This window comes from Rana temporaria, chromosome 13 (assembly GCF_905171775.1).
Source record: "Rana temporaria chromosome 13, aRanTem1.1, whole genome shotgun sequence".
Classification (NCBI taxonomy): Eukaryota; Metazoa; Chordata; class Amphibia; order Anura; family Ranidae; genus Rana; species Rana temporaria.
The window spans coordinates 69,549,756-69,576,964 of NC_053501.1; the positions used below are offsets into that span (position 1 = coordinate 69,549,756).

The 27,209-nt window shown below is 44.3% G+C and overlaps 2 protein-coding genes across 4 annotated transcripts in view; both read left to right on the forward strand.

Annotated features, from left to right (window-relative positions):
- The window catches only part of LOC120920285 (serine/threonine-protein kinase PAK 6-like), a 169,447-nt gene that overhangs the window by 62,990 nt on the left and 79,248 nt on the right, over window positions 1-27,209 (forward strand). The window lies entirely within an intron of this gene.
- Window positions 1,649-3,388, forward strand: LOC120920060 (piggyBac transposable element-derived protein 4-like). Its single transcript, XM_040331974.1, has one exon. It carries the CDS (start codon window positions 1,649-1,651, stop codon window positions 3,386-3,388), a length of 1,740 nt encoding a protein of 579 aa, XP_040187908.1.

Below are 27,209 nucleotides of genomic sequence, written 5' to 3' on the forward strand. Positions count from 1 at the left end.
ATTAACAAGTGCATTTAACAAGTTAATGGATTATCGATAATTGTTAGCATTTAACATTCAGGCATTTTTTTTATTCTATTAATGAATAAGGTGCTACTTTTAACCCTTACATTGGGATTCCCTTTCCAATGTCACAGTAAATGCTCTCATCATTAGCAACCATCTATAAAATAGTCTTGTAAGTTGTTACCCTCAAACCGCTGGGGAACTACTAGTCTCAGGACGCCCTTTGCCGGTACTGCAGACTTGCAGCAGTTCCTTGGCAGCTAAAAGGTTGTTCAACCCCAATACACAGATCTAGCTAGGCCTGGCATAGAAATGCTGGAAACATTCGATGAGAAGTATGAGTTGTCCTGCCGCCATGGATCGTTACCTTCTGTGCCTTGCACTGCCCCGAACAAAATGTTCCCATTCCATACTTCATCATCTGAATGTTTTAACCTGAACTGAATATAATAATTTATGCAAAGCATATTTTCAGAAAGGCATTAATGTAGCCCAGATCACTGCAGGAATTAATACAAGTGATTAGAAAATTAAAGGGTCACTAAAGGAAAAAAAATTTTTTGCTGAAATGACTGTTTACAGGGTATAGAGACATAAAAGTTAACTGATTCCTTTTAAAAATGATTAAAAATAGATAAAAAACAATCATATAATGTACATATAGTTTCACTTTCGGTTTTAAACTGGTTTCATGCTTCTGTGAAGTAAAGAGACCCACAGAACAAAAACAAACAAATCCAGGGCAGTGTTTTGTTTTTAAAATGAATCTGATTGGTTCTGAGGAGTTTTAGACACACAGTAATGACAGCTTAGACCACCGTGAAAATCTCCCAGTATGATGGTTATAAGGAGCCAGACAAGCAGGAAGTGTGGAGATCAGAGCAGAATTACAGCTACTTCAAAGCAAAAACGAGCAATGAGGACAGGAAACCAGTACTGCAGTAAGGTAAAGGAAGCTATTAAGCTAAAAAAAAAAATTCCTTTAGTGATCCTTTAACCTCCCTGGCGGTATTCCCGAGCGTGACTCGGGGTTAACATTCAGTGCCAGAAGCGGTAACCCCGAGTCACGCTCGGGGTGCATTTTTTTTTTCCCCCAAAAATTCCTGGCGATCCGGCGAGGGTTTCCCGCTGGATCGCCGGTCAGACTAGTCCCGCTGGGGGGGATGCAGAGTGAGCGCAGCGGTGGCTAAACATCCCGGCGATCCAGCGGGGTTTCCCGCTGGATCGCCGGTCAGATGAGTCAGGGGAAATGCAGAGTGAGCGCAGCGGTGGTGTGGTGACATCCCGGCGATCCAGCGGGGTTTCCCGCTGTGATCGCCGGTGAGAGCCCCGGCAGAATGTATTGCAGAGTGAGCGCAGCGGTGTTCTTACCTAATCCCGGTGAGAGCCCCGCTGATGTCTTCTCTGATGTCTCCTCTCTCTTCCGTCTCTGTGAACCGCAGCGCCTCACAGTGGCGGAAGTGGGCGGGAGATTCAAAAAAGTTACAATGTTACAATGTAAAAAAGTAAAACACACACATAAAGTTACATGATACAGTGTAATCTGACAGGATTTCACTGTATCACCTCAGATTTCACCTCAGATTATTCTACACTGCCCTGGCTGCCCTTTTTGCTGTTTTATCTAACCAAAAAAAATAAAATGGCATCAAAGCGTCACTTTAGCACCTCCAAAGCGGCTTTGGATCAGATAAGTGACAGCGACAGCGACACAGAGTTCCTCGCAGAATTGAGCGACAGCGATAGCGATTCGTGGCAAGATTCGTCATACGACTCCGACTCTGACCAGAGAAGTAGCGACAGCGACGAATCTCCACTTGAGCTCAGTGAGGTGCGCACTTGGTGCCCTATTGATTGCGGTATGGATGCAGTACCACCGCCAAGATTCCCGTTTACAGGATCGCCTGGGATGAAGGTAGAAGTTGATCACAATGATCCTTTGGCGTACCTAAAATTATTTCTGACAGATGACGTCATTGAAAAGATTGTCACGGAGACAAACCGCTACAAAGAGCAGCAATCCACTACTCTGCACAGCAAGTTTTCCAGATCCAGAAAATGGGAACCTGTGAGTAAGGAGGACATATGGAAATTTCTGGGGCTAATACTTCTCCAAGGGGTGGTGGGTAAACCCCTGCAGAGATGGTACTGGACTAAAAATAAATTGCTGGCAACCCCATTTTTTGGCACCATCATGTCCGAGTACCGATTTTCCCTCATAATGAAGAATCTACACTTCACCAACAATGAGGACTTTGACGAAGCCACACATCCAGCGCCCAAACTGAAGAAAATCTGGGAAGTATTCCAAATGATTATAACAAATTTCCAGCAGGCCTATGTCCCAGACCGTGACATCAGCATTGATGAAAGTCTGATGGCTTACAAAGGACGCCTCAGCTGGATTCAATACATCGCATCCAAGAGAGCGCGGTTTGGAATAAAATCCTATATGCTCTGCGAGTCTACAACTGGCTATATATGGAATTCCATCATATACACCGGCAAAGGAACACAATTCAACCCCAGGTACAGCGACTATGGGATGGCAACGTCATCAGTCCTTTCATTGCTTGAACCATTGCTCAATCAGGGGTATTGTGTAACAACCGACAACTTTTACACGTCGCCTGAGCTGTACGAGTTTCTACTAAAAAACAAGACTGACGCATATGGAACCGCTAGAGCCAACCGACGTGACCTGCCATGTATGTTTTCCAAGAAAAAACTGAAAACAGGAGAAATGGTGGCCTGGCAGAAAGGAAAGATGATGGCAATGCGTTGGCGTGACAAAAAAGACGTGTGCCTAATGAGTACAGTACATACCACCTCCACTGCCATGGTCCACACAAGAGGTGGGAAAGATGTCAAAAAGCCACAACTTGTGATCGATTACAACAACACCATGGGAGGAGTCGATAGAGCCGATCAGGCGATGACCTTCTATCCAGCTATGCGGAAGCAACAAAAAAAATACTATAAAAAAATATTCAGGCATCTCCTGGAACAATGTATGTGGAATGCCTATATACTGCACAAGGGAAGGAGTGACAAGCCTCTTGTTCACTCCGACTTCATCTGGAAGGTGGTGGAGCAAATTTTTTTGAACTACCAAACGCCATCAGTGGCCGTGAACAGATCTGGACGTCGCGCTGTTGACATTGTAAACCCAGAGAGGCTGACTGGTCGTCACTTTACGGATTACATCCCGCCAAGCGCAAAAAAGGCAGCACCTACAAGAATGTGTGTAGTTTGCTGCTCAAAGCGAGATGGGAATGGAAAAAAAGTCCGAAAGGAAACAAGGTTCTATTGCTCTGATTGTGACGTTGGTCTATGTGCAGTCCCATGTTTCAAAATTTACCACACCCAGGATGTTTACTGAATTTTCTTCTGTTTGACAAATTGCATTATTTATTACTGAATTTTCTTCTGTTTGACAAATTGCATTATTTATTACATTACTGAATAAAATGATATTATTTATTAGATTATAACTCATGATTTTATTTTTTCGAACGTTATTACATCTGAGAGGTCTACTAGAGTCTTCTTTGGTCAGGTTTAAGTAAGTAATTACTAAGAATTGCAGGCCTACAATAAATAACACCAAATTTCCATACAAAAAAATGGTACCGCTTTTGGAACAAAATTCCAGACAGAATCATACCGCTAGGGAGGTTAAGCAAACGTTTTATTTTCTCTTAAAGAGGAAGTAAACTTCCTCTGCTGACATTTACCTATAGGTGAGCCTCTAATAAGGTAAGTAGCCTTTGTCTTACAGTTTTTTTATTTTTTATTCTTTAACCGCTTCAGCCCCGGAAGAATTTACCCCCTTCCTAAACCAGAACCCTTTTTGCGATTCGGCACTGCGTCGATTTAACTGATAATTGCACGGTTGTGCGATGTTGCACCCAAACAAAATTGACGTCCTATTTTTCCCACATATAGAGATATCTTTCGGTGGTATTTGATCACCTCTGCGGTTTTTATTTTTTGCACTATAAACAAAAGAGCGTCAATTTTGAAAAAAAAAAAACTATTTTTAACTTTTCGATTTTAATAAATATCAAATAAAAATAAAAAATGTCCTCAGGTTAGGCTGATATGTATTCTTCTACATATTTTTGATAAAACAAATCGTAATAAGCGTTTATTGATTGGTTTGCACAAAAGTTATAGCGTCTACAAAATAGGGAATAGATTTATGGCATTTTTATTTATTTATTTTTTTACTAGTAATGGCGGCGATCTGCTATTTTTATTGTGACCGTAACATTGTGACGGACATATCGGACGGTTTTGACACATTTTTGGGACCATTCACATTTATACAGCGATTAGTGCTATAAAACTGCACTGATTACTGTGTAAATGTGACTGGCTGGGAAGGGGTTAACACTAGGGGGCGAAGAAAGGGGTTAAATATGTTCCCTGGGAGTGATTCTAACTGTTGGGGGAGGGGGACTGGCAAGGGGAGGAGATCGATGTGTGTTCCTCTGTACTGGGAACACACATAGATCTCCTCACCTCTAACAGGACATGGATCTGTGTGTTTACAATCGCAGTTGCCCGGCGAACATCGCGGCCTCCGGGCACGCGCATCGGGCCCCTAGATGGCCGGGAAGCCCAGGACATCATATGACGTCCACCCAGGATGGGAGATCCCATCTGTGGACCTCATATTACTATAGGCAGGATCTGAAGTGGTTAATAGAAATTGAAAAAATAAATAAAAAAATAAAATTTTACAAGTTTCAGATGTTTCAATCTATTTTTATTAATGTAAAGAAATCACAACGCTATTTGTATTTTGAGTCTCGGTTCACACTGGTGCGATGCGGGAACTATCGATTTCTGTGCGGGTTCCTGCATCGCATCTGACTCGCAAGCAGTTCTTACTGCTCTCTGCAAACCACTGCGGGTGTCAATAGTTATTGACACCCCCTAAAAGGCAACCCGTGCAATCCGGTTCTAGTGCGGACCAAAAAAAAGGGTCCTGCACCAATTTTGTGCGAATGTGATGCGATTTCAGCCATACAAACTGTATGGCTGAATTTGCATTGCACAAAAGTGATGTGCACCGCAATGCGGTGCGAATCGCATTCAATGTCTGGCATCGCATTAGTGTGAACCCATCCTAAAGGACTTCTTTCTGGTCAATACTAATGGAAATTAGAGACGATACAGGTACACATCATTTTTTTGTAGTCATCATCATCGAGAAAATTATATAAGTGTGTAAGGTTTGTTAGGATTTCACATAAGGCATTATATCTAATTCCACTCAACTCCAAACTTTAAACCAATGCATGGAGTCATATGTTTAAAGCACAGGGTAATCATTTCCAAAGACTATACCCAGGGGTGGATCCAGAGTCTAGTCTCGGGAGGGACAATGCCAGAAAATACGTTTTTTTTTGCAGGCAATTTATCGTGGCAATGGCTGGTGTGAGTGCTTTCATCCCTGCACCATGGTTGTTATGGTGTCAGGATGATTGAAGAGCATTATTTCTGTTATTGCATTGTAAAGTAAAATTAAGTGGTTTAACGCACCATAATGCAGAATCAGTGGGAGCCCCGAGTGTGCCACTTTCCACGTCGACCTGCCTTCAGATGCGGATTGTCACTTGCCACGTCCCTGCCACAAGCTGCCAATTGTCACTTGCCACATCACCTGCCACATGTTGCGGATTTTCACTTGCCACGTCATCTGCCACACGTTGCGGATTGTCACTTGCCCCATCACCTGCCACACATTGCTGATTGTCACTTGCCACACGTTACTGATTGTCATTGGAGTGAAGGCAGGCAGCAGAGAGATGATGTAATCTCTCTTCTGCCAGCGGCTGCACAGTGAGGGCGGGCGGTGAGAGATGTCATCTGTCTGCTCCCCGCCTGCCGGCTCGCTGACTGCCAGTCTCTCTGCTCACCTGCCGACCGGCCCGCCCACTCACTCGATAACTGCCCTGCCTGCACACTTGCCCGCTGACCTCTCTCTCCCTCACTCATCCGCCAACCTGCCCATTCAGGAGCTCATTCACCTGCTGACTCCGGCTGACTAGCCTGCCCGCTCGTTAACCCGTACAATCTCACACATGCACTGACTGGCCTGCCCATCACTAATTTTTCAAAAGGGGCAATTTCCCCGTTGCCCCCTAGATCCGCCCCCAACTATACCATTGCATAGATATGTAGCGCCCCCTTACTTTCAGTATGGGCACTACGCTAAAGTTAGTGGGGAATAGGAGAGTTACTTTGCTCCTATTCACAATTTATTTAAATTGGGACTTCTGTCATTCCAGAAATGTCCACTGGGTCAGTCTGTGCTCCAGGGATGCGGTACCATCCCTGGCCAGCAGTTGGCACCAGAGGGGTTCTGGCAGAGCAAGTTTTCCCCAGCAGCCAATTAGAGAAGTTTCTTCCTCGCAAGGCATGCTGGGGAGGGGTATATCTGTGACAGGTGTCATGTGTTCTAAAGTCTTCGCGGGGTCCCCGTTCCAGGTGCGGCATCCACCTTCAGGGTGCGCGCATCCATGGACCCCGCCAGCGCGGCCCACCAGGCCAGAATTGCAGGCTACACAAACCCTCATCCGGAGGTAAAAGGGGACCCCAGTGACTTACTGGGTTCCCGGTTCTATTGAGAGAATCCCAGGCTGGGTGCCGTTCGATTGAGGGGTGGGCTTGAGGAGAACCCGGTGGCAGGGTGTCCAACAGGGCTTGAACGAACCAATCGGGGATATGATGACAGGTACGTTTGCTGTCACCCGGTGACCTAATGCTAAAAATTCACTGGGAGGATTCGCTCTGTTCATCCATTTAGCTCACTTAAAGTAATTGGCCTGTGGCAGAGGCCCTAGAGCCAGGTCTGTGTGAGAGACCTGTTCCTCCCAGCAAATCCTAAGTGATGCTTCAGCTGCCAGGCTTGTGAGAGGGGTCTGTCCGGGGGCACTTCACCCACTCCAGTTAAGAGTGGCGACGAGTTATAATTTTACACTCTATTGAGCGAGGAATGCTCAATTAATATCCAGGCCTGATGCTGCAAGGTTCTCCCTTTTCTTCATCAACCTGCTCTTCCCACTTAATGTTGATGTTGGCCTGGAAATAAAGCATTGGAAAAACCATTATTCACTGTCTGGACATTCGCTCACTGTTTTGGCTCACTGCTATCACCCCTAGACACATTGCAGGGTAACTTAATACGCCGATCCCAAAACAATCAGCGGCTCCTTTGGGGGTAGCGCTACAGATATAATGTGGTTGCTTTATTAAAGGCAAATAGGATGTTCACTTTGCAAGGAATTTTCTCTTTAAGCCTCAGTTCACACTAGATGCAGTGCAAATTCACTGCGGATTCCGCACTGCATCAAAATTGTAACCCGTTCGTACGAACCAATTGTGGAGTGTATGTTAATGTTAAAATCTATTTGCGAAACGCAGTGCAATTTAAAGTATCTGATCGGTTGATCTCCTCCGATTCTGGTGTGGGAAAAAAGAGGGTAGTGCACGAGTTTGGTGCAGATGCGGTGCGATTTGAGCCATGCAAATCCATGGCTCAAATCACTGCCCAGAGACACCACATGTAATTCGCACAGGAATGTGCTGCGATTCCTGTTTGAATTACATGTGGTGCCCCGCACTGCATCAGCGTGAACCCAGGCTAAGGGAATTTCCCTGAGGCCCCGTACACACGAGGCGATCTCCGCTGGAAACGGTCCGCCGGACCGTCTCCAGCGGAGATTCCTCCTCCAGATTTGGATCCGATGGCTTGTACTCACCATCGGATCAAAATCCGCGCAGAATTCATCCGCGGTGACGTGTCTGCGGATAAATATCTGCTGGGCCGTACAGACGACCGGATTTGTCCGATGGAACTGATCCGCGGATAAATTCCAGCGGATAGATCCGGTCGTGTGTATGAGGCCTTAGCTTTATGATTGTGGTGAACATTTACTGTACAAAAAAAATAACAATTACAGTAATTTTGCTTGCTGGGTGATGGAAGTCAGCAGAGCTTTACCTCGATCACGAACGTAAGGCAGAGTTCTCTTACAAAGTGAAAATTCCCTTACAAAGTAAATTAACCCATATGACTCTTACATTAAACATGACATGGTTCCAAAGGTTGGGTAAATACAAAAGGCTTATGGTTTTCTAAGATTTCTGACCATGCCGGTCAATTATGGTACAGGGCAGCTTATTTTAGCGCTATTATTGATTCGGTAATTTATTCCAAAGTTATACTGAATGTATTTTTGCTTGAGAAGAAGAGAGTAAAGTGAATGTAAAGGTTTTGTTTTTTCTTTATTATAAAAAAAGAAAAAGAAACCATGTCTTACTTGCCTGCTCTGTGCAAGGGTTTTGCACAGAGCAGCCCTGATCCTCCTTTTCTGGGGTCCCCGCGAGGCGCTCCTGGCTCCTCCTCTTTATCGAGTGACCCCATGGAGAGCCGTTTTTCATGGAGGCACCTGTTCGGGCATGCACCCTAGTCCTGCTGCTGCGTCCATTTACACTGACAGTGGGACTCAGCCCTGCCCCCCTGCGTCACTGGATTTGATTAACTGCAGTGGGAGCCAATGGTCTCAATAAGAATGGGTGTAACATTTGGTCAAATAAACAATATAAAATAAGTGTTTATTCAAATTACAGTTTATGGTTAGATTAGCATTATTGGGCCTAAAGCCTGGTACACACTAGCGGGCTGAACGAAAAAAAAAAAAAACAAGCACTCAGGAGGAGCCACTGTACATATTATCGGATTGACGTTTTTACACAATTGATATGTTTCTATCTGTCCGGATCTTTTTTCTGTATAGATTTGTCTTCACCATGTAGTTATGTGGGATTGGGATGGACATTAAAGGGGTTGTATGGTTTTTTTTTTAAATAACAAACATGTTATACTTTGCCTCCACTGTGCAGCTCGTTTTGCACAAAGTGGCCCCCGATCCATGTCTTCTGAGGTCCCTCGGTGGCTGTCTCGGCTCCTACCCTGTCTGACCACAGATTTTCTATTGGATTGAGGTCTGGGCTTTGACTAGGCCATTCCAACATATTTACACGTTTCCCCTTAAACCACTCAAGTGTTGCTTTAGCAGTGTGTTTGGGGTCATTGTCCTGCTGGAAGGTGAACCTCTGTCCTAGCCTCAGATCACACACAGAGTGGTACAGTTTTTGCTTAAGCATATCCCTGTATTTAGCAACTTCCATCATTCCCTCAACTCTGACCAGTTTCCCAATCCCGACTGCTGAAAAACATCCCCACAGCATGATGCTGCCACCACCATGTTTCACTGTGGGGATGGTGTTCTTTGGGTGATGTGATGTGTTGGGTTTGCGCCAGACATAGGGTTTTCTTTGATGACCAAAAAGTTGAATTTTAGTCTCATTAGACCAGAGCACCTTCCTCCATACATTTTGGGAGTCTCCCACATGCCTTTTCGCAAACTCAAAACTTGCCATTTTGTTTTTTTACTGAAAGTAATGTCTTTCTTCTGGCCACTCTGCCATAAAGACCAACTCTATGAAGCGTACGGCTTATTGTCGTCCTATGTACAGATACTCCAGTCTCTGCTGTGAAACTCTGCAGCATCTCCAGGATTACCTTAGGTCTCTGTGCTGCCTCTCTGATTAATGTCCTCCTTGCCCAGTCCGTGAGTTTTGGTGTGCGGCCATCTCTTGGCAGGTTTGCTGCTGTGCCATGTTCTTTCCATTTGGTTATGATAGATTTTATGGTGCTCCTAGGGATCGTCAAATATTTGGATATTTTTTATAACCTAACCCTGACTTATACTTCTCATCAACATTGTCCATTACTTGTTTGGAGAGTTCCTTGGTCTTCATGGCAGGGTTTGGTTAGTGGTGCCTCTTGCTTAGGTGTTGCACCCTCTGGGGCCTTTCAAAAAGGTGTGTATATGTAATGACAGATCATGTGACACTTAGATTGCACACAAGTGGACATAATTTCACTAATTATGTGACTTCTGAAGGTAATTGGTTGCACCAGAGCTTTTTATGGGCTTCATAACAAAGGGGGTGAATACATCCGCACATGCCAATTATCAGTTTTTTATTTCTGAAAAATAGTTGTATGATGTATATATTTCAAATTTTACTTCACCAACTTAGATTATTGTGTTTTGATCCATCACATATAATTCAGATTAAAAAAACATTGAACTAAAGGCTGTAATGGAACAAAATAGGTAAAAAGCCAGGGGGGGGGGGGTGAATACTTTTGCAAGGCACTGTAATTAGTTGGGGCCTAACACTGTGACTATATACGTATATGGATTTGTGTATTGGATTTTTTCATTTTTATATTTTCCTTTTTTATTTCTGTTTATTATCTTTATTATTTACATTTAATTCAGAGGGGTTTTTTTTTTCACTTTTTACATTTTTCATATAATGTTTCATTCTTCTTATTTTTCTTTCTTTAGTTTGTCACTTATGTATAAATAAGTTATCAGTTTTTTGTTTTTTAACATTATCATGTATATTATGGGGCAGATCCACAAAGATCTGCCCCGGCGCATTGTATCTGAGATACGCTACGCCGCCGTACCTTACCTGGCTTTGGTTCGAATCCATAAAGATTTTGCGCCGTAAGTTACGGCGGGGTAGTGTATCTCAAGCGGCGTAACGGCGCGGAATTCAAATTGGGCGGGTAGGGGGCGTGTTTCATTTAAATGAAGCGCGTCCCCGCGCCGAACTAACTGCGAATGCGCCGTCCCTAAATTTCCCGCCGTGCATTGCACGAAATGACGTGGCAAGGACGTCATTGGTTTTCACCTGGATGTAAATTACGTCCATCCCGATTCACGAACGACTTACGCAAAAAAAAAATGAACGACGGCCATACTTAACATTGAGTACGCCACGAAATAGCAGCTTTAACAATACACCGCAAAAAGCCGACTAGAGACGACGTAAAGGAATGCGCCGGCCGCTAGTACGTTCATGGATCGTCGGAAATAGCTAAATTGCGTACAAAACAAAGATACGACGCCGGAAATTTGAAAGTACGCCGGCGTATCAGTAGATACGCCGGCGTACTCTCTCTGTGGATCTGCCCCTATATGTTTAAAAACTGATTTTTCAGGATACCACCTGTGTATATCCCAGGATAACATTCATATGTGATTATACTTCACTTGTCAATTACCTGGCACACTTATTTCATTACCCGACACCTGTGTGTGGGGGAGGGAGTCTTCTATTTAAGGCCCCTTGCACACTGGGGCGTTTTTCATGCGGTACAGCGCTAAAAATAGTGCTGCTATACCGCATGAAAAATCATGCCCTGTAGTGTTCAATGTGAAAGCCCGAAGGCTTTCACATTGAAGCGGTGCGCTAGCAGGAGCGCACCAAAAGTCCTGCTAGCCGCATCTTTACCGCGGTATAGGAGCGGTGTGTTCACCGCTCCTATACCGCGCCTTCCCATTGAAATCAATGGGAAAGCGCGGTATTAACCCTTTTTCGGCCGCTAGCGGGGGTTAAAACCTCACCGCTAGCGCCCGAATATCGCGGTAAATACGACGGTATAGCCGCGCTACAAATAGCGCGGCTATACCGTTCCCGCGGCTGCACGCCTCAGTGTGAAAGCAGCCTAAGGCTCAATGATTGATTCAGTTGTCCCTTAGGTTTTGAAGAAGCACGAGTTAAGTATGAAACGCGTCATCACCTGGCTGTGTCCTGTGTCCTGGTGGCAGTCTTTGTTCATGTATGCAATATATTGGCATTGGATTCATGGTGGTGTGCGGCTACATATTCTCTCTACTAATTATCCGATGTTAGTACAGCGATCTCCACCACTTACATTTTTTTTACACTTTTATAAATTGTAGAAAGAATTTGGTACATAATTGCTGTTAATGACATGTATAATCTGATTGTCATTCTATAGGTAATTGCAGATACCATATTTATAGAGCACAAAGTTCACATATTTGCACACCTGGTCTTCCTTCTGGGTTTGCATTTTTCAGGGATATGAATGGCCGACCTGTGATGACACACTCGCACATGTGCACGGGAGTCACTATTAATGGCACAGGGCTCTGAAGGAACGGCACGGGCATGCTGCTCCTTCAGAGTACATGCGCTGCTGATTTCACTGGCTGCTTCTAAAGTAAATTTCTCCTAAACGGTGCAAGTTTAGGAGAGATTTGGTGTACCTAATAGGTAAGCCTTATTATAGGTAAAAATCAATGATCTACCATAACACCCAGATCTTTCTCCACCATTGTTAGGTGCACATTCTTCCCACAGACCACCAACCTGAGAGATTTTTGCCATTCACCTCTGATGAATTAGTTTTAGTATGGGCTTTCTGAGACTGGAAAATTATTCTAAGAGTTTCTCAGGAGTGAAAAGGTTGAGAAAGGCTTGGTCAGAAAAAAGAAGCTTTACAACTGAAACAAACTTACCGTATATACTCGAGTATAAGCCGAGTTTTTCAGCCCATTTTTAAGGCTGAAAATACCCCCCTCGGCTTATACTCGAGTCAGTGTACCTGAAGTTATTGAGAGGCTGCGGGTATCTATCATTTAAAACTCGCAGTCTCCTCCTGGTCCCTTCCGTGATAGGCGGAACTGTGTCTGCTAAGAAACCCCTATCACAAACATTCTCTCATCCTCGGGTTTCCCAGCAGACACTGTATTCAGTGTTCCGCCAATCATGGACGCCTTTTCATCCTCGGACAAGAGGACGTCCGTGTTTGGTCGACCACTGAATACAGTGTCTGTTGGGTAACTGAGTCTGAAGATGAGAGAATGTCTGTGATAGGCAGAACTGTGTCTGCTGAGAAATGCCTATCATGGAAGGGACCAGGAGGAGACCGCGAGTTTTAAACAATGAATGGATGCCCACAGCCTGTCAATTTCAGGTACACTGAGAATGGGCACAGTGAGGATGTGCACAGTGGGGATGCAATGGGCACAGTGAGGTTGGCACAGTGAGGTTGCAATGGGCACAGTGAGGTTGGGCACAGTGAGGTTACAATGGCCACAGTGAGGTTGCAATGGGCACAGTGAGGCATTAAAATGGGCATTGTTGACCCTCTCTTCCGCTTACAGTGGCTGCTGCATTCTCATTCTGGGCTTATACTCGAGTCAATAAGTTTTCCCAGTTTTTTTGGGATAAAATTAAGTACCTCGTCTTATATTCGAGTATATACGGTATATTGTTTTTGAAAAGATAGAAGTAGAGAAAATCTGCAAAATATCTATCCATCTATGTCCACTAGACTAGACCATGGAGTACAGACACTCAGACAGACCTACAGTGCTACCATGGCCAAGTCTATTGTGTAATTACATGCAGCAAATAATTACATAGAGATTTTTTTCTGAATACATTTTGTGATGTTAAGTGTACAAATAAGAAGGCTAGAGAGGGCTCTTTTTCTAAAGAGATTTGATACTTTATATATGCCAGAAAGTAGTTATGGAGATCGCCTGTAACAATTACAGTTATAATTTCTAAGTGTAAAAGTCACAAGTTAACTGCTACTGTTAAAAATGATGTAATTCTATTTACAAGGAAGATAATTTTGCGAAAAGTAAACTGTGTGAACACTGTTATTTTAATGATTTCACTAAACAAAATCACAAGAGAAAACATTCATTAGAAAGATGAAATAAAACTTACTTTCTGCCAGGAAACCTCTATGTGTTCCCTAAATGCAGGTGTTTGGCCAAAACTCTCAAATCTTGGGCATCCTTCATTGCACCTACAGTGCCTTGCAAATGTATTCACCCCCTTTTCATTTTTCGCGTTGTGTTGCCTCACAACCTGTAATTAACATGGATTGTTTGAGGATTTGCATAATTTAATTTACAGAACATGCCCACAACTTTGAAGGTTGTTTTTTTTTTATTATTGTGAAGCAAACAAATAGGACACAGTAACAGAAAGTCAATGTGCATAACTATTCACCCCCCCTAAAGTCAATACTTTGTAGAGCCACCTTTTGCTCACAGCTCCAAGTCGCTTTGGATAAGTCTCTGAGCTTGCCACATCTTACCACTGGGATTTTTGCCCATTCCTCCTTGCAAAAATGCTCCAGCTCCTTCAAGTTGGATGGTTTGCACTTGTGAACAGCAATCTTTAAGGCCCCGTACTCACGACCAAACATGTCTGCTGAAACTGGACCGCAGACCAGTTTCAGCAGACATGTTTGGCCGTGTGTTGGCCCGAGCGGACCATTTTCGGGCGGATCGGACAGGTTTCCAGCGGACAACTGTTTCCTGGACTTGCTTTAAAACAGTCCGCTGGAAACCTGTCCGGCCGGACATGTACGGTCGTCTGTACAGACCTACCGTACATGTCCTGCCGCCCGCCATCCCTCGCATGCGTCGAATGACTTTGACGCATGCGTGGAAGCATTTTAAAGGCAGGCCGCCCACGTCGCTGCGTCATTGTCGCGGCGACACCGCGTCATCGACGCGGCGACACCGCAGACACGCCCCGCGTATTGTTTACGCGCGGACTTCTGTTCGATGGTGTGTATAGCCATCGAACAGAAGTCCCCGGGCAGTCCCCGGGCAGACATGTCCGATGGAAACGGTCTGCAGACCGTTTTCATCAGACATGTCCTGCCGTGAGTACAAGGCCTACGTCTGACCACAGATTTTCTATTGGATTGAGGTCTGGGCTTTGACTAAGCCACTCCAACATATTTACACGTTTCCCCTTAAACCACTCAAGTGTTGCTTTAGCAATGTGTTTGGGGTCATTGTCCTGCTGGAAGGTGAACCTCCGTCCTAGCCACAAATCACACACAGAGTGGTACAGGTTTTGCTCAAGAATATCCCTGTATTTAGCACCATCCACCTTTCCCTCAACTCTGACCTGTTTCCCAGTCCCAACTGCTGATGTTGGGTTTATGCCAGACATAGCATTTTCTTTGATGGCCAAAAAGTAAAAAATTTGTCTCATCAGAACAAAGCACCTTCCTCCATACATTTTGGGAGTTTCCCACATGCCTTTTCGCAAAGTCAAAACAAGCCATTTTGTTTTATAACCTAACCCTGACTTGTACTTCTCAACAACATTGTCCCTTACTTGTTTAGAGAGTTCCTTGGTCTTCATGGCAGTGTATGGTTAGTGGTGCCTCTTGCTTAGGTGTTGCAGCCTCTGGGGCCTTTCAAAAAGGTGTGTATATGTAGTGACAGATCATGTGACACTTAGATTGCACACAGGTCGACATCATTTCTCAAATTATGTGACTTCTGAAGGTAATTGGTTGCACCAGAGCTTTTTATGGGCTTTATAACAAAGGGGGTGAAGACATACGCACATGCCAATAATCATTTTTTTTATTTCTGAAAAATAGATTTATCTATATCTTGTTCTAATTTTACTTCACCAACTTAGACTATTGTGTTCTGATCCATCACATATAATTCAGATTAAAAAAAAACATTGAACTAAAGGCTGTAATGGAACAAAATAGGTAAAAAGCCAAGGGGGTGAGTACTTTTGCATGGCACTGTAAGTGCTTTGCTGATGGCCAGCAATCTTTGTCTGCGTTTAGAGAGTACCGTACTAAGAAACTCAGAGAATAGTTATTTTTTTAGGCAGCCTACGCTGAGCCAATCTCATTGCAGCTTTAAGTGCATGTAGTGTGTTTCCAGGTCATTAACTTACACTGGAGATCTTCATCTATTCGCAAACAAATTATTTCTTAGTTAATGATACAAGATCTGAACCCATTGCTAAATGTGTATTATGATTTAACATGTTAACCTCTTGCCGCCCATGTAACCCTTATGTTAGGGTGACCAGACATCCCTGGTTTCTGGGGACAGTCCCCCGACTGAGGACACTGTCCCCGGACCAAGTCTGTCCCCGGATTGGATTTGAACAGGGGCTGGGGCAATTTCAAAGACAGTCAGTGCAGAATAAAAAAAAAAATCAGAATTACACGGAGGGAATATTTCTTCAGTTTCGGGTGCATGCCCATTCAGCTCCTCTCGCATGTTCTTCTGCCTTGGCTCAAATCCCGGCCAGCCGCCTGCCTGCTTATCTTCTTGCCTTCCCTGGTGGAGTGATTTTCCTCCGCTCCCCACCCAGTAGTAGCCGGGGCCTGGAGAGTAAGACTTGACAGGCTGTGAGGCGGGCGGCGACAGGCAGAGAGTCGCTGATTGCCGCCATTACTAGTATAAAAAAGAAAATATGTCCCCGGATTTCATTTGAAAAATCTGGTCACCTTAACTTATGTGCAGCACGAAGAGGCACACAGATGATTTCATGGAAGAGCATGGTTTCTGTGTGAAGAGCAGCCTCGCTGCATGCTTCTAGCACAGTGACCACTTAGACTGCTCACTATCTCTAGTCATGATCGAGAGATAGCAGGACTGGCTTCCGGTCATGTGACCATTGTGACAGACAATTACACATAATTTAGAAGTCCATCCCACCCCCTGTGCATAAAGGCCCACTACAGGGATGCTAAGTTTGGCCAGAAAGGAGTTAATGTAGTTTTGAAACCTTCAGTATCCATTAAAAACTGGTGACCCTGCCAGAAAGGTCTTTGTACAGGCACTTCCCGTGATGGGTGATAATCCTCTGTCTCTGTGTCCTGATTGTTCAACTTGAGTTGTCACCTTGTTACACCCTCTTTGAGTGAAGACTACAAACATCCGTGTGGGCGCACACTGCATAGGCATGTTCCACTTTCAGCATGAGGAAACCCTCACTATGAAGCCATTATGGAGTGCGTGTTGATAGGAAGTGGGTTCAAAGAGGTACCAGCGTAGATAATTAACCACTTCAGCCCTGGAAGGATTGGCTGCCCAATGACCGGACCATCAAATTTTTTGCGATTCGGCACTGAGTTGCTTTAACTGACAATTGCGCTGTCGTGCAACGCTCTACCCAAACAAAATTGGCGTCCTTTATTCCCCACATATTGAACTTTCTTTTGGCGGTATTTGATCACCTCTGCGGTTTTTATTTTTTGCACTGTAAACAAAAGAAGAGCGACAATTTTGAAAAAAACAATATTTTATACATTTTGCTTTAATAAATATAATTTTTTTTTTTTTTAAAACACATTTTTTCCTGAGTTTAGGCCGTATTCTTCTACATATTGTTGGTAAAGAAAAAATCGCAATAAGCATATTTTGATTGGTTTGCGCAAAAGTTATTGGGGCAGATCCACATACATCTGCGTGGGCGCAGCGTATGTGAGATACGCTACGCCGCTGTAACTTACTTTGCTATTCTTTGAATCCTTAAAGAATTTGCAGCGTAAGGTATCTCTCGCGGCGTAAGGGCGCGGAATTCAAATGCGGCGAGTAGGGGGGCGTGTTTCATTTAAATGAAGCGCGTCCCCGCGCCGAACGAAATGCGCATGCCCCGTCCATCAAAACTCCCAGGGTGCATTGCTCCAAATGACGTCGCAAGGACGTCATTGTTTTCGACGTGAACGTAAATGGCGTCCAGCCCCATTCACGGACGACTTACGCAAACAACGTAAAATGTTCAAAATGATACGCGGCAACGACGGCCATACTTAACATTGAGTACGCCACCAGATAGCAGCTTTAACTATACGCCGTAAAAAGCCGAACGGAAACGACGTAAAAGAATGCGACGGCCGTTCGTATGTTCGTGGATCGTCGGAAATAGCTAATTTGCATACTCAACGCGGATTAGGACGGGAACGCCACCTAGCGGACGTGGAAAAATTGCATCTAAGATCCGAAGGTGTACGAAGACGTACGCCTGTCGGATCTAACCCAGATGCCGTCGTATCTTGTTTTGAGGATTCAAAACAAAGATACGACGCAGGAATTTTGAAATTAAATGAAGCTTTATTTTTTGTTTTTTATATAAAAATAACAAACATGTTATACTTATCTGCTCTGTGCAATGGTTTTGCACAAAGAAGCCCAGATCCTATTCTTCTGGGGTCCTCCGCTGGCACTCCTGGCTCCTCCTCTTCATTGGGTGCCCCCAGGGAAAGGCACTTGGGGGGGTTTCTTCCGTCTGCAAATGCGGATCTTTGCGGAGGCGGACAAATTGAGCATCCGCTGACACCCGTAATCACATAGGGACCCATGTATGTCCCGTTTTCATCCGCAAACGGACGGATGAAAATGCGGACATACGGTCTGTACGTGTGAAAAGGGCCCTAAGGCTTTAGAACCACTTTATCAAAGGATGTAATAAAGCCAGAAAAGTAATTTACATTACAAAAAATGGCAATTGTTTGATACACAATGCCATAGCAATCCAAAATGGCATTTAGTTAGGGATACAATGGGCCAAATCCTCAGCCAGCGGGCGTAACATAATTTTTCCTATTTAAGTTACACCGCCGCAAAATTTCTACCTAAGTGCCCGATCCACAAAGCACTTACCTAGAAATTTTGAGCGGTGTAACTTAAATCCGGCCGGCGCAAGGCGTTCCTCTTCTCCAGGGGGCGATTCCCATTTAAATGAGGCGCGCTCCCGCGCCGGCCGTACTGCGCATGCTCGTGACGTCATTTCCCCGACGTGCATAGCGCGAAATTACGTTACGTCGGGCTTTGTGGATTGCGACGGGACAATAAAGTTGCGTCGGGTAAAAAAAAAAGATACGGCGCCAAAAAAAAAATTTAAATTAAAAAAAAATCGCGTCGCTAGCAAGAAAGGTCTGTTTTTACAAGGTGTAAACAGTTTACACCTTGTAAAAGCAGCCCTAATTTTGCGTTTGCAAAATAAAACTTACGGAGAAAAAACGAAGCTGAAAAGCTTTGTGGATCTCCGTAAGTCCTAATTTGCATACCCGAGGCGGCATTTCGACGCAAAATGCCCCCAGCGGCGGATGCGGTACTGCATCCTAAGATCCGACAGTGTAATTCAATTACACATGTCGGATCTTCGTCCTAACTATGGGAAACTGATTCTGTGGATCAGTTCCATAGTTAGGACCAGGGATACGACGGAGTAACAGCAGTTACTCCGTCGTATCTCTGTTGAGGATTAGGCCCAATGTACTTAAGTCCACCCTATGTTACTTAATTTCTAGCAAAATATGCCTGAACCTAACATTGTTGTAAAGCAGTGGGTTAAAGGGCCTATCCCATTTTCTTATCTGAACTTTTTTCCTGCTGTCTGAAAAAAAAAAAAAAAAAAAAAGGTGGGAGATAATCATCAGCCTTCAGTACTTTGCACTACTATTTTTGTTGGATGTATATTTATTGATTTTCCATTATCTCACCTGAACTGCTGACCGCAGCGTGTTACTGTGTCTAGCGACTGGAAGCAAACCAATCTGTAGAATTCACTACAAGCAAACTAAGGCCGCGTACACACGATCAGTCCATCCGATGAGAACGGTTAACCGATAAAGCTGACTGATGGTCTGATGTGCCTACACACCATAGGTTAAAAAAACAATCGTGTCAGAACGCGGTGATGTAAAACACAACGACGTGCTTAAAAAAACGAAGTTGACTTGATTCTGAGCATGCGTGGATTTTTAACCGATGCTTTTGCATACTAACCATCGGTTTTGACCTATCGGTTAGGCGTTTATCTGTTCAATTTTAAAGCAAGTTCTCATTTTTTTGACCGAAGGTTAACTAACCGATGGGGCACACACACCATCGGTTTGGTCTGATTAAAACGGTCTATCAGACCATTCTCATCGGATGGACTGATCGTGTGTACGCGGCCTTATAGAACAGATTGGTTCAAGTAAAGTACACTTCAATACATCTGAGGCAGAAATATGTAACGCCAATCAGTATGTCTAGTATTTTTATTGGCAATCCTAATATTTGTTAAGCAGTTTAGGGGAATTTTTTACTTGCATTGTTACACGGTGCCTTAACCAGTGTTCTAAAAACAAAGAGGTTTAGAAGCCTCACCTAGTAAACCTTGAACTCTGTATGAAATGTGGGGTCATTATATGACATTTTAATTTAGATGATGTTTTGTGGCATCCCTTAAATTAGCATGTACAGTAGTAGCAGGTCCTACTTGCAAAGTTAAACACTTGACGACTGCCTCACGTAGCTATACGTTGGCAGAGTGGCACGGGCAGGCAAAGCAACGTACCTGTACGTTGCTTTGAATCTGCCGCCTAGCGGGCGCATACACCTGCCGCAAGCTCCGTAACTGTGCCCGCGGGACTCGACGTCCGATCGTGTTATGGAGCATCAGATTGGAGAGATGCCTATGTAAACAAGGCATTTCCCTGTTCTGCCTAGTGACAGGACAGTGATCTACTGCTCCCTGTCATCGGGAGCAGTGACACTTGTAGCCCAGCCCCCTCACAGTTAGAATCACTCCCTAGGACACACTTAACTCCTTCCTTGCCCCCTAGTGGTTAACTCCTTTCCTGCCAGTGTAATTTACACAGTAATCAGTGCATTATACTTGATCCAGGGTTTTGTCCGATCGCCTTTCAGGGATCAGGAAGCAATTTTTTTCCCTGTGGCAGCACATTGGCTTGGCACTGCCAGGGTTTTTTTTGCCTTCCTCTGGACCAAGGCTCAAGCGAGAGGATTCAGCGAATCTTCCCTCTATCGTAATTAATCCCCCCGGTGACTGGCAACAATGGTTAAACTGCGATACTCTGCGGAAACGATTTGGGGTCTGAGACAATTCGCAACAGTATTACCAGCCATCACCAAAAAGGCCTTAAAAATAGACCAACTTTTGAGATTCGATCGACGATCAAAAATTTCAACCATTTAACCCAGCTCAAGCACATATCATGTGCTTTGATCAACACAAGATCGGCAGTAAAACACCGATCAGAAATCCACGATTTCTTACTACAAAACGATCTAGACTGCCTCTTTATTATAGAAAGCTGGCTTTCAGACGACTGCAACACCATTCTCGGAGAATTGGTGCCAGAAAATTATCGAATTATAACGGAAAACAGAATAGGGCAAAGAGGAGGAGGCCTGGCGGTGATCCATAAGTTTCATATTGCAATCACTAAGCCGGTCCTTCAAAATCCTCTTCCATTTATGGAAACCCTTACTCTTCAACTTCAAACTAACCCCCAGGAGACTGTTCACATTCTCCTCTGCTATAGGCCACCTGGGCCAAAATCGCAGTTTCTACCATCATTAACGGAGTTCATATCCACTTATACCCTTAACAGCAAACATCTTTTGCTGCTCGGGGACTTCAATCTGTGGGCCAACTCCGCACAGGATCCCATTGCGGATGCCTGCATCGATCACCTGGAAGGATTAGGACTACAGCAACTTATATGCGGACCCACGCATGCTTCAGGTCACACACTCGACCTAATTTTCAGACAAAATCTGAAAATAAACATTTTGGGAAATTAACCTTTGCCATGGACAGACCACCATGCAATTAGTTTCATAATTTCCAAAATTCCACCAGTTATAAAAGCACCCAAGCCGGTGACAATACACTGGGCTAGATCTCAGAAGAAGCTCCATTCGGAACTGTTCAAATCTACCTTGGGAAATCGAATCGAAACTATTCATCCTCAGTTAGCAGCCTCAGATACACTGGATGCCATAAATGCAGCTCTGCTACAGTCAGCCGACTTAGTAGCACCGAAACGCAAAGCCCGCATCCGGAAAAAAAAGTCCGGCTGGTTCAACAACCAGCTCTCCGTACTGAAGCAAGAGCGCAGAAGGGCGGAAGCCGCCTGGAAAAGAAGCCCTTCAGAAGAGCACCTCATCATCTACAAGGCAACAACAACACAATATCATAAAGAAATCTTCAAAGCCAAGAAACATCATTTTTCTATGGCGATCAACAGCGCCATGAACCGCCCCCGAGAACTCTTCAAGATGGTCACCCAGACCATGAATCCGGGATGTCTTGAAGTCCCCAATTCAGACACCCAAGAGTTCTGTAATGAACCATCGGATTTCTTCATCAACAAAATCGAAAGAATCCGGGAAAGTATTCTGCAAAACACCCCCCTCAACCCCCCCTTCAATCAACCGCAAAACACCAACAGAAACTTTCTACAATCAACAAAGTTCTCTCTGGAACCGATCTCCATCGATACCACAAAAAATATCATTGGTGCCTTGCGAAACAGCACAGCACCCAATGATATCATCCCCACCAAACTGCTGAAGGATTGTGCCGACATCCTGGCGCCTCCCATCACACAGCTTATAAACCAATCATTTAAGGAAGGCATAGTGCCATCCCTGCTGAAAGAGGGCACAATCCAGCCCATCTTGAAAAAACCTAACTTGGATCCCAAGGACCCAACTCACCGCCGCCCCATAACAGGCCTAAATGTGCTCTCCAAGATAATGGAGAAAATAGTGGTACAACAGCTGCAACAGCATCTGGATACCCACAATCTACTCAATCCATTTCAATTAGGTTTCCGTCCCGGACACGGGACAGAAACGGCCTTACTCAAAATACGAGGGAGAATCCTGTCTCCTGGTTCTGCTGGACCTAAGCGCAGCCTTTGACACCGTAGACCACAAAATGTTACTGATGCGACTGGCCGAGGTAGCCAGAGTCGCAGAAGGTGATTTACCATGGTTTTCCTCCTTTCTTGAAAACCGATCACAAACAGTGAAACTGGGATCTTTCACGTCGGAAAAAACGCACGGTGCCATGTGGAGTCCCCCAAGGATCCCCCCTGTCACCGGTGCTGTTCAACATCTATCTTCGCCCTCTCTTTGATATTATCAGTAGCCAAGAACTACTTTATCACTCTTATGCAGACGATACGCAACTGTATTTTCGCATCTGCAACAAAAAGGATCATCATCTCAGTTTAGAGAAATGTCTCTCTTCGATAGAAAACTGGATGACTAAGAGTTATCTTAAACTCAACAGTTCCAAAACAGAACTTCTTATGTTTCACGCCAGCCGAAAGAGTCAACTGGCAACTACCTGGACACCGCCGCCCATTCTGGGCCAAATCATCGCCCCTAGCTCCAAAGTCAAAAGTCTAGGAGTCATTTTTGACACCTTCATGACAATGGACGCACAAATGGGGTCAGTAGTCAGCGGATCGCACCATTTGTTGCGCCTACTACGCAGACTTATTCCATTTATCCCCAAAGAAGACGTAGCAGTCGTGGTGGGAACAATCGTGAATTCCAGACTGGACTATGCAAATGCCCTTTACCTCGGGCTCCCTAAGTACCAAATCGCTCGTCTACAAGTCGTTCAGAATATGGCCGCCAGACTGGTGACTGGGAAAAGGACATGGGAATCAATCTCACCTTCGCTGAGAACCCTTCACTGGTTGCCAGTAAAAGACAGAATTGCATTTAAAGCACTCTGTCTGACACATACCGTAAGTGCATCCATGGGAAGGCTCCGCAATATCTTTGCGACAAGATAGAACCTCACAATTCTAATCGCGTTCTGCGATCCACCGACCAAAATCTGGTCAAGGTTCCAAAAACCAAATACAAGTCCAAAGGAGAAAGAAGGTTGGCTTTACCAACCAGCATTCGGTTGGAGGAAAACCACCTGACTTTCAGAAGACAGATCAAAACTCTGCTCTTTTGATGTCATGAGACACGAACAACAAGCGCCCAGAGGCGATTCAGTTCGCATGTGCCGCGCTATATAAGTTTTTCATTCATTCATTCATTCATTATTATAGCACTGATCGCTGTATAAATAACAATGGTGTCAAAGGTGTCTGATGTGTCCGCCGCAAAATCGCAGTCACGATAAAAATCGCAGATCGCCACAATTACTAGCAAAAAAAAATAATAAAAATGCCATAAAACAATCCCCTATTTTGTAGTTGCTTTTTTTTGCCAAAAATATGTAGAAGAATACAGATCGGCCTAAACTGAGGAAATGTTTTGTATATACTTTTTTGGGGGATATTTTATTATAGCAAAAATTAAAAAAAATAGAGCTTTTTTTTTTCAAAAAATAAAAACCGCAGAGGTGATCAAATACCACCAAAAGAAAGCTTAATTTTGTTTGGGTGCAACGTCGCACAACCGCGCAATTGTCAGTTAAAGCGACGCCTTGCCGAATCGCAAAAATTGGCTGGTCATTGGGCAGCCAATTCTTTTGGGGTTTAAGTGGTTCAAGCAGAATTCCAGGTAGGGATATTTTTCATAGTTCCAGTCCATTGCCACTGGGCAGAGCCAGAGGCATTATGCTAATGATTGTTTTAGCTCACTGTAATGCCACGTACACACGATCGGAAATTCTGACAAGAAAACTGTATTTTTTTTCCAATTGAAATTTGGCTCAAACTTGTGTTGCTGCATACACATGGTCACACACAATTCCTACCGCCAAGAACGCGGTGACGTACAACACTACAACGAGCCAAGAAAAATAAAGTTCAATGATTCCGAGCATGCATCAAATTGATTCCGAGTATGCGTGTTTTTTTGGGCATTGGAATTGCATACAGACGATCAGAATTTCCAACAAGAATGTTTCCCATCTGAAAATTTGAGAACCAGTTCGTGCATAAAGGTTTGTGATAAACGTGGCTTTTCTCATGTAAGGAGAAAAGGCGTCCAAAGGAGCACAGTGTGCATGAAGCCTAAGCCCAGGTTCACACTGAGCTGCGGGAATGAAGCGCTACGCGTTGAGCTGAACTCGCACGATTTCACTCCCGCAGTCGCAATTTCAGAGACATCTGTGCGGCTTTCCGTACAGTTGTCAATGTAAATCGTAGCCTGAAATCGCAAAACATAGTACAGAAACGACTTTTTGAAATCGGTGCAGTGCCGCAAATGCAGCGTTGCACCGATTAGGACGGTGCCATTGCCGGCAATTGCCCCCAATTTGACATGTCAAATTGCATGTCAAATCATACCAATGTAAATCAGGGCTTAAAGGGGTTGTAAAGGTTTGTTTTTTTATTCTCTAAATAGGTTCTATAAGCTGGTGTATTGTTGGTTCACTTTCCTTTGCTTTCCCTTCTAAATGTTTTTTTTTCTTTGTCTGAATTTCTCACTTCCTGTTTCTCCTCAGTAAGCTTGCCCCCATCATCCGAGCCGTTCTGGATGGGGGTTAGTCATCCAGAACAACTTACTGAGGAGGAACAGGAAGTGAGAAATTCAGACAAAGAAAACAAAGCAAAAAAAAACATTTAGAAGGGAAATGGAAGGACAATGCACTAGCTTAAAGGAACCTATTTAGAAAATAAAAAACGATCAAGTTACGGCGGCGTAGTGTATTTCTGGCGGCGGAATTCAAATCGGCGGGTAGGGGGCATGATTCATTTAAATGAAGCGTGTCCCCGTGCCGATTGAACTGCGCATGCTCCGTTTCCCTTACGTCCATCCCTATTCACGGACAACTTATGCAAAAAAAAAAAAAAAATTCTAATTTCGACGCAGGAACGACAGCCATACTTTAACATGGCAAGTCTATCTATATGCCGCAAAATAGCAGCTTTAACTATACGCCGGAAAAAGCCGACTAGAGACGACGTAAGAGAATGCGACGGCCGCGCGTACGTTCGTGGATCGTCGGAAAAAGCTAATTTGCATACCCGACGGGGAAAACGACGCGAACTTCACCCAGCGGGCGCCAAAGTATTGCACCTACGATCCGAAGGCGTACGAAGCCGTACGCCTGTCGGATCATACCCAGATGCCGTCGTATCTTGGTTTGAGGATTCAAACTAAAGATACGACGCAGGTAATTTGAAAGTAAGCCGGCGTATCATTAGATACGCCGGCGTACTCGCTCTGAGGATCTGGCCCAAGGTTTTTACAGCCTGAACTGCTGAGTAGAAAGCTGTAAATTCACTATATTTTGAAAAATGCTCTGTTAAACACGGTTAATACATAATGGTGACATTAAGTAGTGAGTGGGCTGAGCTGCAAGCAATTAGTTATTTGCCAGTACAACCATATGTTTGTCTGTGTTCTAAAAAAAAAAAAAAAAGAAAGAAGAGGAAATTCCCTGATTGTGGTATTGGAATTTAAAATGTGTCAGTGTTAGGCTAGGTTCACGCGATTTTGCCGCGATTTGCTGCCGCGATTTCAGGGAATGCCAGTCTATAGAGCTGAATTTGCATCGCACACGAATCAAACTCGCACAGGACCCTTTTTTCCCACAGCTTATCTTATATTCGCGACGCATTGATGTGAACAACACTAATGTTAAACTATGTAATTTAAATGACTTGCGAATTTGAGAAATCGCAACAGCTCAAATTCGCAATAGAATTCGCAGCAGTGTGAACCTAGCCTTAACCCCTTCCCGACCGCCGCATGTATATATACGTCGGCAGAATGGCACGTACAGGCACATTGGCGTACCTGTACGTCCCTGCCTTCTAGCGGGTGGGGGGGTCCGATCGGAAACCCCCCCCCCCCGCTACATGCGGCGGTCGGATTCCCTCGGGGAGCGATCCGGGACGACGGCGCGGGTATTCGTTTATAGCCGCTCCGTCGCGATCGCTCCCCGAAGCTGAAGAACGGGGAGAGCCGTATGTAAACACGGCTTCCCCGTGCTTCACTATGGCGCTGAATCGATCGAGTGATCCCTTATATAGGGAGACTCGATCGATGACGTCATTCCTACAGCCACACCCCCCTACAGTTGTAAACACACACTAGGTGAACACTAAATCCTACAGCGCCCCCTGTGGTTAACTCCCAAACTGCAACTGTCATTTTCACAATAAACAATGCAATTTAAATGCATTTTTTGCAGTGAAAATGACAATGGTCCCAAAAATGTGTCAAAATTGTCCGAAGTGTCCACCATAATGTCGCAGTCACGAAAAAAATCGCTGATCGCCGCCATTAGTAGTAAAAAAAAAAAAAAAATTAATAAAAATGCAATAAAACTATCCCCTATTTCATGGGTGCTCAACCTGTGGCTCTCCAGCTGTTGCAAAACTACAATTCCCATAATGCCTCAGCCTTTGGGAGACATGCTTGTACCTGTCAGCGGCTTGCAATGCCTCATGGGAATTGTAGTTCCGCAACAGCTGGAGAGCCACAGGTTGAGCACCCATGCCCTATTTTGTAAACGCTATAAATTTTGCGCAAACCAATCGATAAACGCTTATTGCGATTTTTTTTTACCAAAAATAGGTAGAAGAATACGTATCGGCCTAAACTGAGGAAAAAAAAAATGTTATATTTGTTTTTGGGGGATATTTATTATAGCAAAAAGTAAAAAATATTGAATTTTTTTCAAAATTGTCGCTCTATTTTTGTTTATAGCGCAAAAAACAACAACGCAGAGGTGATCAAATACCACCAAAAGAAAGCTCTATTTGT

What these genes read in the sequence shown, in the direction of transcription:
- LOC120920060 (XM_040331974.1), top strand. Translation starts at nt 1,649, where the DNA reads ATGGCATCAAAGCGTCACTTTAGCACCTCCAAAGCGGCTTTGGATCAG.